The 13,721-nt window shown below is 40.9% G+C and overlaps 1 protein-coding gene across 3 annotated transcripts in view; it reads right to left on the bottom strand.

Moving 5' to 3' along the window:
- dlg5a (discs, large homolog 5a (Drosophila)) overlaps positions 1-13,382 on the bottom strand; it is a 211,297-nt gene extending 197,915 nt beyond the window's left edge. For 2 of the 3 annotated variants that reach the window (XM_061911763.1, XM_061911764.1), the window contains exon 1: positions 12,638-13,382. In XM_061911763.1, coding sequence (XP_061767747.1) covers positions 12,638-12,947 — 310 coding nt within the window. In that variant the 5' untranslated portion in view covers positions 12,948-13,382. The remainder of the gene's footprint in view (positions 1-12,637) is intronic. The other variant, XM_061911765.1, reaches the window with a different exon arrangement.
- Positions 13,383-13,721: the final 339 nt, after the last annotated feature.

The following is a 13,721-nucleotide window of genomic DNA, read 5'->3' as shown; positions in this document are numbered from 1 at the left end:
TCACGGCATGACTGCCAGCTAATCGATGCTAACATGCTACGCTAATCGATGCTAACATGCTATTAAGCTAGCTGTATGTACATTTGAAACTAGATACCCACATTTAATGCGAAACAAACACTTACCAATCGACGGCTTTAAGTTGCTCCAGTGTCACAAGATGCGAAAGTCCTGATCGTTTGGTCTGCACATTTTACCGGCGATGCTAAGGCAGCCATGCTATGGGCCACTTCATTAGGTACACCCACGCTATGGCCGAATAGCGTCGATAGCTATTCGCTCAATAGCTTCAATTTCTTCTTCAATTTCGTTTTCGCTATCTGCCTCAATACTCCGACCATCTGTTTCAATACATGCGTAATCTGTTGAATTGCTTAAACCGATGAAATCCGAGTCTGAATCCGAGCTAATGTCGCTATATCTTGCTGTGGTAACCGCCATGTTGTTTGTATTGGCAGCCCTGTATGACGTCACAGGGAAATGGATAGTGGTTTCGAAGATAGCGAAAATAAGGCACTTTATTTAGGGATATTCCGGGACCGGTAAAATTTTGAAAAAAAATTCAAAAAATACAGCAAGCCAATGGGAACTGATTTTTATTGTTTTTAACCCTTTTGAAATTGTGATAATGTTCCCCTTTAATGATTGTAGACACATAGAATCATCATACTGCTGTGATTATATGTATCAAGTGTTCATTCAAGGCTAAGGCAAAATATGGAGATATATATCGTGTATCGTGACATGGCCTAAAAATATTGAGATATTAAAAAAAAGGCCATATCGCCCAGCCCTAATTTCAATCATGTCTCGCTATGCATCTTCAAAACGAATCTGGTAGCAATATTTCAGACTGCTGAGTACAGGAAATACTACTAAATTCACCAAGAGCCAGAGTAGAGTAGGTACCATGCAGTGAAAAAGGGGCATTAGAAGCACCTTTTTGGTCAAAAAAGGTACGATAAACTACATTACGTTGTCAAACTGACCCATTTGACATGATATCATTGAACTCGGTGTGACAGCTCCATAATCTGCCTACAGAAAGGCGGCATCTTCCCGAGCATGGCCTCCAATCAAGGCGCTGGCACAGGGAGAACATTGGCAGCTGCTTAAAAATGAACAGTATTTCAGGATCAGCGTTAATCTGCAGCGGCAACAATCAATACAAGAGGTATTACGGCTTCAAGGAGGATTGGCAGTAGTGGACCTAAATGTTTCAAATAAAGCTTCCGGCTTTGCCAAAAACTGATGCGGAAAGGGCCGAGTGTACAGCCTTGCACCTCAATCTCCTGCTTACTATTCGGGTCTCGGTCAATGTTTTTTTTTTTTTTTCCACTTGAGCACAATGACAAATGTACTGGATTAATTTCTAGACTCTGCCAGCTCATTCCAGTGACCACTACTTCTCATAGCTGTAACACTAGAAGTAAACCTTTATTAAGAGGGAACAATGGTCATATAAAGCAGGGGTTTTCAAATGGGGGTACGCGTACCCCTGGGGGTACTTGAAGGTATGCCAAGGGGTACGTGAGATTTTTTTTAAATATTCTAAAAATAGCAACAATTCAAAAATCATTTATAAATATATGTATTGAATAATACTTCAACACAATATGAATGTAAGTTCATAAACTGTGAAAAGAAATGCAACAATGCAATATTCAGTGTTGACAGCTGGATTTTTTTTGTGGACATGTTCCATAAATATTGATGTTAAAGATTTATATTTGTGAAGAAATGTTTAGAATTAAATTCATGAACCCAGATGGATCTCTATTACAGTCCCCAAAGAGGGATGATTACTTCTATGTGTAGAAATATTTATTTATAATTGAATCAATTGTTTTATTTTTCAACAAGTTTTTAGTTATTTTTATTTTTTCCCCATAGTTCAAGAAAGACCACTACAAATGAGCAATATTTTGCACTGTTACACAATTTAATAAATCAGAAACTGATGACATAGTGCTGTATTTTACTTCTTTATCTCTTATTTTCAACCAAAAGTGCTTTTCTCTGATAAGGGGGTACTTGAATTAAAAAAATGTTCACAAGGGGTACATCCCTGAAAAAAGGTTGAGAACCACTGCTCTAAAGTGAACAAGCTGTAGTATCGCCTGTAGAGGCCCAGGGATCTGGAATGAGATTGATAGCTCTATAAAAAATCAAATTATTAAAACATTTTTAGAATTAGTCGCATCATTTTGGTCTTGACCTCTGTATGCATGATGAGATTATCGCAGCTCTTTAATATGCAACCTTTTAATCAAATTTCAATAACAGGATATTGAGACTGCTTTGGTGGATTTTAAAAGATTCCTTTTTTATTTATAAATGAAATTGTTAATGGGTATTTGGTGGGTAGATTCTGAAATGTATATTATATGATGATGTATAATTTAACTGTGGGTCCCAGTCCATAAACTGTGTGTTCTAGGGATGACATTTTTGCAGAATGGACTCTGATATTAACAAAATAAACAACAATGAAATACAATACTATATCGGTCTGTAAATAAATAAATAAATAAATAAGCTTAGATCACGTCAGGACGCCATGCTGAAGGTTTGCAAGCCGGCTGCAAACACACACACACACACACACACACACACACACACACACACACACACGCCCTATGCATGCGTGCGGGTTGCTGTGGTACAGTGGTACGCCTGTCGTCATGGAAACAAGTCGGCCGACCTAATGCGCCGTGACCGAAGCACGCCACCGACGGCAAACTTGATGCTGATGTCGGCGAACTGATGGCCGTCTCTTTTAGATTACATCAGAGAGACGACGCTTATAGGAAGGGCCGGTCAAGGCTTGTGTGTGGTATTAAAAACACAGTCATGATTATGCAGCGAGATTAAATAAACAGAGATTTAGGATAGTTAGTGCATTATGCCAATGTTTTTCAACCACTGTGCCGTGGGAGATTATGTAATTTGCAAACCAGTAGTTGCAATCCACAAATAATGTGCCCTTGTTGAGTGTGGCTGCTATCTAGAGAACGGCAGAGTAACCCGGTAATACTCAGTAGGTGGCAGCAGGTAGCTAATTGCTTTGTAGATGTCGGGAACGACGACAATGGTTTGTCGTGATCCCCATATGCAGCGGGAGGCAGGGTGCAGGTAAAGCAAAAATTAACAGGCAAAAATAAACAAAAAAGCGAGCGCCGCCAAGAACAAGCACTGAAACTTAGGGAAGGCTATGGAAAACGAAACTAAAACGGAACTGGCTGTGAAGTAAACGAAAACAGAATGCTGGACGACAGCAAAGACTTGCAGCGTGTGGAGCAGAGGGCAGCATCCACAAAGTACATCCGAACATGACATGACAATCAACGATGTCCCCACAATGAAGGATAAAAACAACTGAAGACAGTAGACAGCAATTTTAAACTAGACAAACAAGTCAATGGCGTTTTAAAATCGTGTTTTTATCACCTTTGTCTTTTAGTAAAGGTTAAACCGTTTTTATCTTTTAACCTTTTTGAACAAATGGTGCATGCTTTTATTTCAAGTGGCCTGCACTACTGCAATGCACTTTATGCTGGCATTAGCCAAAAAAGCTCTCTCCCGGTTGCAGTTAGTCCAGAACGCGGCAGCAGGACTTTTAACAGGGGCCAGGAAACGCCAGCATAGAACCCCAATTCTTCAGAGTTTGCACTGGCTCCCTGTTCATTTTAGAATTGATTTTAAAACATTGATGTTTGTTTTTAAATCTTTACATGGACTGGCACCTCAACATATCTCGGACCTTATCCAAATTTACATCCCTGCGCGCGCTCTGAGGTCCGAGAGCCAGTTCCAGCTCGTGGTGCCCAAGACCAGACTTAAGACCAGGGGAGACAGGGCCTAAGCTCTGGAACACTCTGCCCCTCCATGTTCAAACTGCTTCCACAGTGGAGTGTTTTAAGTCTCGTCTTGAGACCCACTTTTATTCTTTGGCTTTTAACACTACGTGAGTTGTGTGGTCCTGTGTTTTTTATACACTTTGATTTTTATTTTACTGTTTTAATTGATTTCACCCTTTAAAATAGTTTTTAATCATATTTGTTTTTATATTGTTTTTATTGGTTTTATATTTATTTAATTTTTGTTTTATTCAGTCATTGGTGGAGCATAATGTTTTTAACATGGCTGTGCAGCACTTTGGAAACATTATTGTTGTTTAAATGTGCTATATAAATAAAGTGGATTGGAAGTATTCTTGATTGCTAAAACAAAGCAGGTGCGGGGAATAGCGCTTTAAAAGGAAAACATGAAACTGCTACAGGAAAATACCAACAAAACAAGAAAGACAATAAAACAGGAGCGCAAGACATGAACTGAAGCACTACACAGAAGAATACACCCAAAAAGTCCAAATACCGTATTTTTCGGACTATAAGTCGCAGTTTTTTTCATAGTTTGGCCGGGGGTGTGACTTATACTCAGGGGCGACTTATGTGTGAAATTATTAACCCATTACCGTAAAATCCATCCATCCATCCATTTTCTACCGCTTATTCCCTTTTGGGGTCGCGGGGGGCGCTGGCGCCTATCTCAGCTACAATCGGGCGGAAGGCGGGGTACACCCTGGACAAGTCGCCACCTCATCGCAGGGCCAACACAGACAGACAGACAACATTCACACTCACATTCACACACTAGGGCCAATTTAGTGTTGCCAATCAACCTATCCCCAGGTGCATGTCTTTGGAGGTGGGAGGAAGCCGGAGTACCCGGAGGGAACCCACGCATTCACGGGGAGAACATGCAAACTCCACACAGAAAGATCCCGAGCCTGGATTTGAACCCAGGACTGCAGGACCTTCGTGTTGTGAGGCAGACGCACTAACCCCTCTGCCACCGTGAAGCCTTACCGTAAAATATCAAATTATATTATTTAGCTCATTCACATAAGAGACTAGACATATAAGATTTCATGGGATTTATGGATGAGGAGTGACAGATTGTTTAGTAAAGGTATAGCATAGGGATGAACCAATTAATCGGTAACCGAATATATTTGGCCGAATATGGCAAAAAAAGCCACATTCGGCCTTCGGTGGAATGAGTTAAAAACAAGGCCGAATAGTGGCGTGTGACGCAATTTTTTGACGCGGTGACGTTGGGATATGTTGTGTACCTGTATAAGTGTATGAGGTTACAAGCACACACTTATTGAGATTTAGTGGGGCCTCTGTTTACATTATTAGCCTGTTGTGTAGGCTACCTGTATAAGTGTATGAGGTTACAAGCACACACTTATTGAGATTTAGTGGGGCCTCTGTTTACATTATTAGCCTGTTGTGTAGGCTACCTGTATAAGTGTATGAGGTTACAAGCACACACTTAATTAAATGATAAATGGGTTGTACTTGTATAGCGCTTTTCTACCTTCAAGGTACTCAAAGCGCTTTGACACTACTTCCACACTTACCCATTCACACACACATTCACACACTGATGGAGGGAGCTGCCATGCAAGGCGCCAACCAGCACCCATCAGGAGCAAGGGTGAAGTGTCTTGCTCAGGACACAACTGACGTGACGAGGTTGGTACTAGGTGGGATCTGAACCAGGGACCCTCGGGTTGCGCACGGCCACTCTCCCACTGCGCCACGCCGTCCCCTTTTCTATCTTTTTTTAAGGAACTCAAAGCACTTGACACTTTATCCACATTCACCCATTCACACACACATTCAAACACAGAAGGCGGTCACATAAATAATTGTTGTCCAGTTTTCTTTATGCTATGAGATATGATATTATTTGAAATGCACAACTTTTAAAATTTCTGCAAACTCAATAGGTACCGTGAATGCCGGCCTATAAGCTGCTACTTTTTTTCCTACGCTTTGAATCCCTCGGTTGATAAAATGGTGTGGCAAATTTAAGGGTTTTTCGTCGCTGACGACCATAATGCAAATGGTTTAAAAAAACAAAAAGCGAGCATTAACACTGAAAATATGTGCGTTTGTTTTACAGGGCCATGTTTTGGATGAGCTCACTCACTGGAGGTGCTGCAGTGCCCTTCTGTTTAGAGCTTTAAACAGGAAGTACAAATGTGCCGTTCCATAGCGTTTTTATACGTATGGATTCTTCATTCCTCACGGTTACAAATTATACATTGCATGACAATAATTGTTTACATTATTAGCATATCTACTGTGGCTAAGCAGACTTTTGCCAAAAGGACAATAATTCATTTGTTGTGGGTTTATCCACTTTAATGCACTTTGGTTTTTTTTGGAATGCATGTTTTGTTTGAAGGCCTAATATAAATGAAAAACTGTGCTTTTTTTGAAAAGCAAAGGCTACTGGAATATTAAAAAAATGTAAATATTCAATAAAAAAATTATTTTATTTGAAAAACATGTCTAAATATTTATTCTAGGCTATTTATGCAATATTTAAAAAATTGTGTAAAAAGCGTTTAAATTTTATTCGACTTCGGCCACAAATTTTCATTTCGGTGCATCCCTAGTATAGCATGTTCTATATGTTATAGTTATTTAATGACTCTTAACATAATATGTTAGATTAACATAGCAGGCCCCTTCTCAGTTGGTTATTTATGCCTCATATAACGTACACTTATTCAGCCTGTTGTTCACTATTCTTTATTTATTTTAAATTGCCTTTCAAATGTCTATTCTTAATGTTGGGTTTTATCAAATAAAATTTCCCCCAAAAATGCGACTTATATATGTTTTTTCCTTTTTTATTATGCATTTTCGGCAGGTGCGACTTATATACTCCGGAGCGACTTATACTCCAACAAATACGGTAAGTCAGGGTCAGTCCACCTACTTTGAGACAAGAGCTATAGTAATGCATGCTTGGTTATGCTTTGAATTCATATCCAACAATTGAGCAACTTTTTATTGTCAATATCGGCTGCTGAGTTTTAATTTTTTAAGGATTTCTGCTGCTGGTGTGCCTCTGGATTTTTTTAATGAAAAATATGTGCCTTGACTCAGGAAAGGTTGAAAAACACTGCTTTAGATCAGTGTTTTTCAACCTTTTTTGAGCCACAGCGCATTTTTTTTCATAAAAAAAATCCAGAGGCACACCACCAGCAGAAATCCTTAAAAAATGAAATTCAGTACACAATAAAAAAGTTGTTGGATAAGAAATTAAACCATAACCAAGCAGGCATCACAATAGCTCTGTCACATCACGCCCTGACTTATTTTGAGTTTTTTGCAGTTTTCCTGTGTGTAGTGTTTTAGTGCTTGTCTTGTGCTCCTATTTTGGTGGCTTTTCCTGTTGCAGTTTCATGTCTTCCTTTGAGCGCTATTCCCCCACACCTGCTTTGTTTTAGCAATGAAGAATATTCAAGTTGTCGCTATCTTTTTTTGTGTGGACGTTGTCATGTCATATACGGATGTACTTTGTGGACGCCATCTGCTCCACACGCTGTAAGTCTTTGCTGTCATCCGGCTGTTTTTGTTTACTTTGAAGCCAGTTTAGTTTTGCATAAACTTTAATGCCTTTTCTCCGGGGCGCTCACCTTTTGTTTATTTTTGGTTTAAACATAGATACCTTTTTATCTGCACGCTGCCTCCCGCTGTCGGTTGCATATTCTGATCACGACAAACCATGTTCCCGACATCCACAGAGCATTTAGCTACATGCTGCCACCTACTGATATGGAAAAGTATAACACGGTTAGTCTGCCGAGCTCTAGACAGAACACACACTCAACAACGGCACATTTGCATATTATAATTAGTGGTTTGCAAAAAAATATTTTTAACCCAATTAGGTGAAATTACATTATCTCACGGCACAGTGGTTGAAAAACACTAGTACTGCGCTTGTCTGAAAGTAGGTATACTGTCACAACACGGCGTGATTTATTTGGATTTTTTTGCGATTTTCCTGTGTGTAGTGTTTTAATTCTTGTTTTGGGCTCCTACTTTTGTTGGTGTTTATCTGTAGCAGTTCCATGTCTTCCTTTAATGCTATTCCCTGCATCTGCTTTGTTTTAGCAATCGAGAATATTTAAGTGGTTGCTATCATTCTTTGCGGAGACATTGTTGATTGTCAGGTTATATCTGGATGTACTTTGTGGACGCCATCTGCTGCACATCAAGTCTTTCCTGTCGTCCAGCATTCTGTTTTTTTTTTCTTTGTAGCCAGTTAGGTTTTAGTTTCATTCTATATAGCCTTTTCTTTGGGGCACTGGCTTTTGTTTATTTTTGGTTTAAGCATTAGATAAAACGACAAACCCTTGTCGTCACACAAGACTTGTTCCCGACATCTACAAAGCAATTAGCTACCGACTGCTACCTATTGATGGGGAAGAGTATTACACGGTTACTCTGCCGAGCTCTAGACAACACAAAACGGCACATATGCGGATTAAAATTACTGGTTTGCAAAAAAATATGTTCAACCCAATTAGGTGAAATGACAATCTCCCAAGGCACACCAGACTGTCTCTCACGACACAGTGGTTGAAAAACACTGCTACTGCGCATGTCTGAAAGTAGGTCTACTGTCACAATACGCTGTGATTTATTTTGAGTTTTTTGCGGTTTTCCTGTGTGTAGTGTTTTAATTCTTGTTTTGGGCTCCTACTTTTGTTGGTGTTTATCTGTAGCAGTTTCATGTCTTCCTTTAATGCTATTCCCTGCATCTGCTTTGTTTTAGCAATCGAGAATATTTAAGTGGTTGCTATCCTTCTTTGCGGAGACATTGTTGATTGTCATGTTATATCTGGATGTACTTTGTGGACGCCATCTGCTCCACAGTAAGTCTTTGCTGTCGTCCAGCATTCTGTTTTTTTTTCTTTGTAGCCAGTTAGGTTTTAGTTTCATTCTATATAGCCTTTTCTTTGGTGCACTGGCTTTTGTTTATTTTTGGTTTAAGCATTAGATAAAACGACAAACCCTTGTCGTCACACAAGACTTGTTCCCGACGTCTACAAAGCAATTAGCTACCGACTGCCACCTATTGATGGGGAAGAGTATTACACGGTTACTCTGCCGAGCTCTAAACAACACAAAACGGCACATTTGCGGATTAAAATTACTGGTTTGCAAAAAAATATTTTTAACCCAATTAGGTGAAATTACATTATCTCCCACGGCACACCAGACTGTATCTCACGACACAGTGGTTGAAAAACACTGCTACTGTGCATGTCTGAAAGTAGGTCTACTGTCACAATACGCTGTGATTTATTTTGAGTTTTTTGCGGTTTTCCTGTGTGTAGTGTTTTAATTCTTGTTTTGGGCTCCTATTTTGTTGGTGTTTATCTGTAGCAGTTCCATGTCTTCCTTTAATGCTATTCCCTGCATCTGCTTTGTTTTAGCAATCGAGAATATTTAAGTGGTTGCTATCATTCTTTGCGGAGACATTGTTGATTGTCATGTTATATCTGGATGTACTTTGTGGACGCCATCTGCTCCACAGTAAGTCTTTGCTGTCGTCCAGCATTCTGTTTTTTTTTCTTTGTAGCCAGTTAGGTTTTAGTTTCATTCTATATAGCCTTTTCTTTCGGGCACTGGCTTTTGTTTATTTTTGGATACGACGACAAACCCTTGTCATCAGACATGACTTTTTCCCGACATCTACAAAGCAATTAGCTACCGACTGCCACCTATTGATGGGGAAGAGTATTACACGGTTACTCTGCCGAGCTCTAAACACAAAACGGCACATTTGCGGATTAAAATTACTGGTTTGCAAAAAAATATTTTTAACCCAATTAGGTGAGATTACATAATCTCCCACGACACACCAGACTGTATCTCACGACACAGTGGTTGAAAAACACTGCCACTGCGCATGTCTGAAAGTAGGTCTACTGTCACAATACGCTGTGATTTATTTTGAGTTTTTTGCGGTTTTCTTGTGTGTAGTGTTTTAATTCTTGTTTTGGGCTCCTATTTTGTTGGTGTTTATCTGTAGCAGTTCCATGTCTTCCTTTAATGCTATTCCCTGCATCTGCTTTGTTTTAGCAATCGAGAACATTTAAGTGGTTGCTATCCTTCTTTGTGGGGACATTGTTGATTGTCATGTTATATCTGGATGTACTTTGTGGACGCCATCTGCTCCACAGTAAGTCTTTGCTGTCGTCCAGCATTCTGTTTTGTTTTTTTTGTAGCCAGTTGGTTTTAGTTTCATTCTATATAGCCTTTTCTTTGGGGCACTGGCTTTTGTTTATTTTTGGTTTAAGCATTGGATAAAACGACAAACCCTTGTCATCACACAAGACTTGTTCCCGACATCTACAAAGCAATTAGCTACCGACTGCCACCTATTGATGGGGAAGAGTATTACACGGTTACTCTGCCGAGCTCTAGACGGCACATTTGCAGATTAAAATTACTGGTTTGCGAAAAAATATTTTTAACCCAATTAGGTGAAATTACATAATCTCTCACGACACAGTGGTTGAAAAACACTGCTACTGCGCATGTCTGAAAGTAGGTCTACTGTCACAACACGGCGTGATTTATTTTGAGTTTTTGGCGGTTTTCCTGCGTGTACTGTTTTAATTCTTGTTTTGGGCTCCTATTTTGTTGGTGTTTATCTGTAGCAGTTCCATGTCTTCCTTTAATGCTATTCCCTGCATCTGCTTTGTTTTAGCAATCGAGAACATTTAAGTGGTTGCTATCCTTCTTTGTGGAGACATTGTTGATTGTCATGTTATATCTGGATGTACTTTGTGGACGCCATCTGCTCCACAGTAAGTCTTTGCTGTCGTCCAGCATTCTGTTTTTGTTTACTTTGCAGCCAGTTAGGTTTTAGTTTCATTCTATATAGCCTTTTCTTTGGGGCACTGGCTTTTGTTTATTTTTGGTTTAAGCATTGGATAAAACAACAAACCCTTGTCGTCACAAAAGACTTGTTCCCGACGTCTACAAAGCAATTAGCTACCGACTGCCACCTATCGATGGGGAAGAGTATTACACGGTTACTCTGCCGAGCTGTAGACGGCACATTGGCGGATTAAAATTACTGGTTTGCGAAAAAATATTTTTAACCCAATTAGGTGAAATTACATAATCTCTCACGACACAGTGGTTGAAAAACACTGCTACTGTTTTTTGCTGTTTTCCTGTGTGTAGTGTTTTAGTTCTTGTCTTGCGCTCCTATTTTGTTGGCGTTGATCTGTAGCAGTTCCATGTCTTCCTTTAATGCTATTCCCTGCATCTGCTTTGTTTTAGCAATCGAGAACATTTAAGTGGTTGCTATCATTCTTTGCGGAGACATTGTTGATTGTCAGGTTATATCTGGATGTACTTTGTGGACGCCATCTGCTCCACATCAAGTCTTTGCTGTCGTCCAGCATTCTGTTTTTTTTTTTTCTTTGTAGCCAGTTAGGTTTTAGTTTCATTCTATATAGCCTTTTCTTTGTGGCAATGGCTTTAGTTTATTTTGGGTTTAAGCATTAGATACGATGACAAACCCTTGTTGTCACACAAGACTTGTTCCCGACATCTACAAAGCAATTAGCTACCGACTGCCACCTATTGATGGGGAAGAGTATTACACGGTTACTCTGCCGAGCTCTAGACAACACAAAACGGCACATTTGCGGATTAAAATTACTGGTTTGCAAAAAAATATTTTAAACCCAATTAGGTGAAATTACATTATCTCCCACGGCACACCAGACTGTCTTTCACGACACAGTGGTTGAAAAACACTGCTACTGCGCATGTCTGAAAGTAGGTCTACTGTCACAACACGCCGTGATTTATTTTGAGTTTTTTGCGGTTTTCCTGTGTGTAGTGTTTTAATTCTTGTTATGGGCTCCTATTTTGTTGGTGTTTATCTGTAGCAGTTTCATGTCTTCCTTTAATGCTATTCCCTGCATCTGCTTTGTTTTAGCAATCAAGAACATTTAGGTTTTTGCTATCCTTCTTTGTGGGGACATTGTTGATTGTCATGTTATGTTCGGATGTACTTTGTGGACGCCATCTGCTCCACATCAAGTCTTTGCTGTCGTCCAGCATTCTGTTTTGTTTTTTTTGTAGCCAGTTGGTTTTAGTTTCATATTATATAGCCTTTTCTTTGGGGCAATGGCTTTTTGTTTATTTTTGGATACGACAACAAACCCTTGTCGTCACACAAGACTTGTTCCCGACATCTACAAAGCACTTAGCTACTGACTGCCACCTACTGAAGGGGAAGAGTATTACACGGTTACTCTGCCGAGCTCTAGACGGCACATTTGTGGATTAAAATTACTGGTTTGCAAAAAAAAACATTTTCACCCCATTTAGTAGGTTGATTGTCAACACTAAATTCGCCCTAGTGCGTGAAATGTGAGTGTGGATGTTGTCTGTGTTGGACCTGTGATGAGGTGGCGACTTGTCCAGGGTGTACCCTGCCTTCCGCCCGATTGTAGCTGAGATAGGCACCAGCACACCAAAGGGAATAAGCGGTAGGAAATGGATGGATGGAGCTGAAATTACACAATCTCTCACGGTACACAGTGCTTGTAAACACTGAGGCAAGTCCATCCATCCATTTACTACCGCTTGTCCCTATCTCAGCTGCATTCAGGCGGAAGGCGGGGCACACCCTGGACAAGTCACCACCACAGATGGGTAGTGCATGATGCACATAGAATGATGCTCCCAGGTCACAAGCAGGGGGTCCTAAAGCCTTGTGTGCTTACCGGTGTTGTGGTCCACCGGACCCCCGCCGTTGTTGCTGCTGCAGAAGAGTGCGGCGTGCAGGTCAGGGTACGCCTTCTCCAGGGCCACGCACAGGTCCAGGAAATGGTCGCTCTCCTTGTTCACCAGCATCTTCAGCAGGAGCTCCACTTTCTCCGCGCTGGACGAGCAGTTCTGGTCCAGCTCGAAGCGGTCCAGCTGGCTCAAGGCGCCGGAGACGATGAGCAGCTCGATGACGCGGTCGGCGTCCGTGATGGACTCCAGCAAGTTCTGGTGGCAGCGCTCGAGCAACTCTTTGTGCTTTGGCTCCATTCCTGCTCCTCTGGCTCGGCTTAGCTCGGCTCGGCTAGCGCCGAACACCCGAAGCCCAAATTAAAAGTACCGAGAGCTTATGGAAGTGAACTTAGTCTGGCGGCTGGCAGCAGAAGTTCCCCGGATGCACGGCGGCAAAGGGAGATGAATGTTTATGGCGAAAAAGGCACAAGGAGCCATATTTGTGGCTAAACAGCGATACATTGTCCCATCTTTTTGTTGTTTTTTTCACCTCGTTTTCCGCCTGCCTTCCGAGCGCGCGTCGGTCCGACACATTTCGCCCTCCTCTCGTGTCGCGTCTAGCGAGCCGGGAGACGACTCTGCTGCCGGGGGGGGAAGGAAAAAAGTCGTGGAAGTCCGCCGCCGAGCCTCTTGTTACACTGTATCCTCCGCCATGTCTGGGCAGCTCAGCAGCTGCTGTCCGCTGTCAATCAACGCACCGTCGGATGACCGTATATGGGCACGGGGGCGGGGCCAGGGCGAAACCACGCCCGTTTCTTCAATGGACGCGAGTATGACATCACGTTACGTCGTAAAAAAAATAAAAAGACTTTATTTAAAATAGTAAAGGCAGGGGTCACCAACCTTTTTGAAACTACTTCTTGGGTACTGATTAATGCCAAGGGCTACCAGTTTGATACACACTTTAATAAATTGCCAGAAATAGCCAATTTGCTCAATTTACTATTAGTAAATATATATATATATATATATATATACACACATATATAAAATGGGTATTTCTGTCCGTCATTCCCTCGTACATTTTTTTTC

Source organism: Nerophis ophidion, linkage group LG09 (genome assembly GCF_033978795.1).
Source record: "Nerophis ophidion isolate RoL-2023_Sa linkage group LG09, RoL_Noph_v1.0, whole genome shotgun sequence".
NCBI classification, from domain to species: Eukaryota; Metazoa; Chordata; class Actinopteri; order Syngnathiformes; family Syngnathidae; genus Nerophis; species Nerophis ophidion.
The sequence above is the reverse complement of the archived record's forward strand: the minus strand, read 5'-3'. Positions and strand labels throughout refer to the sequence as shown.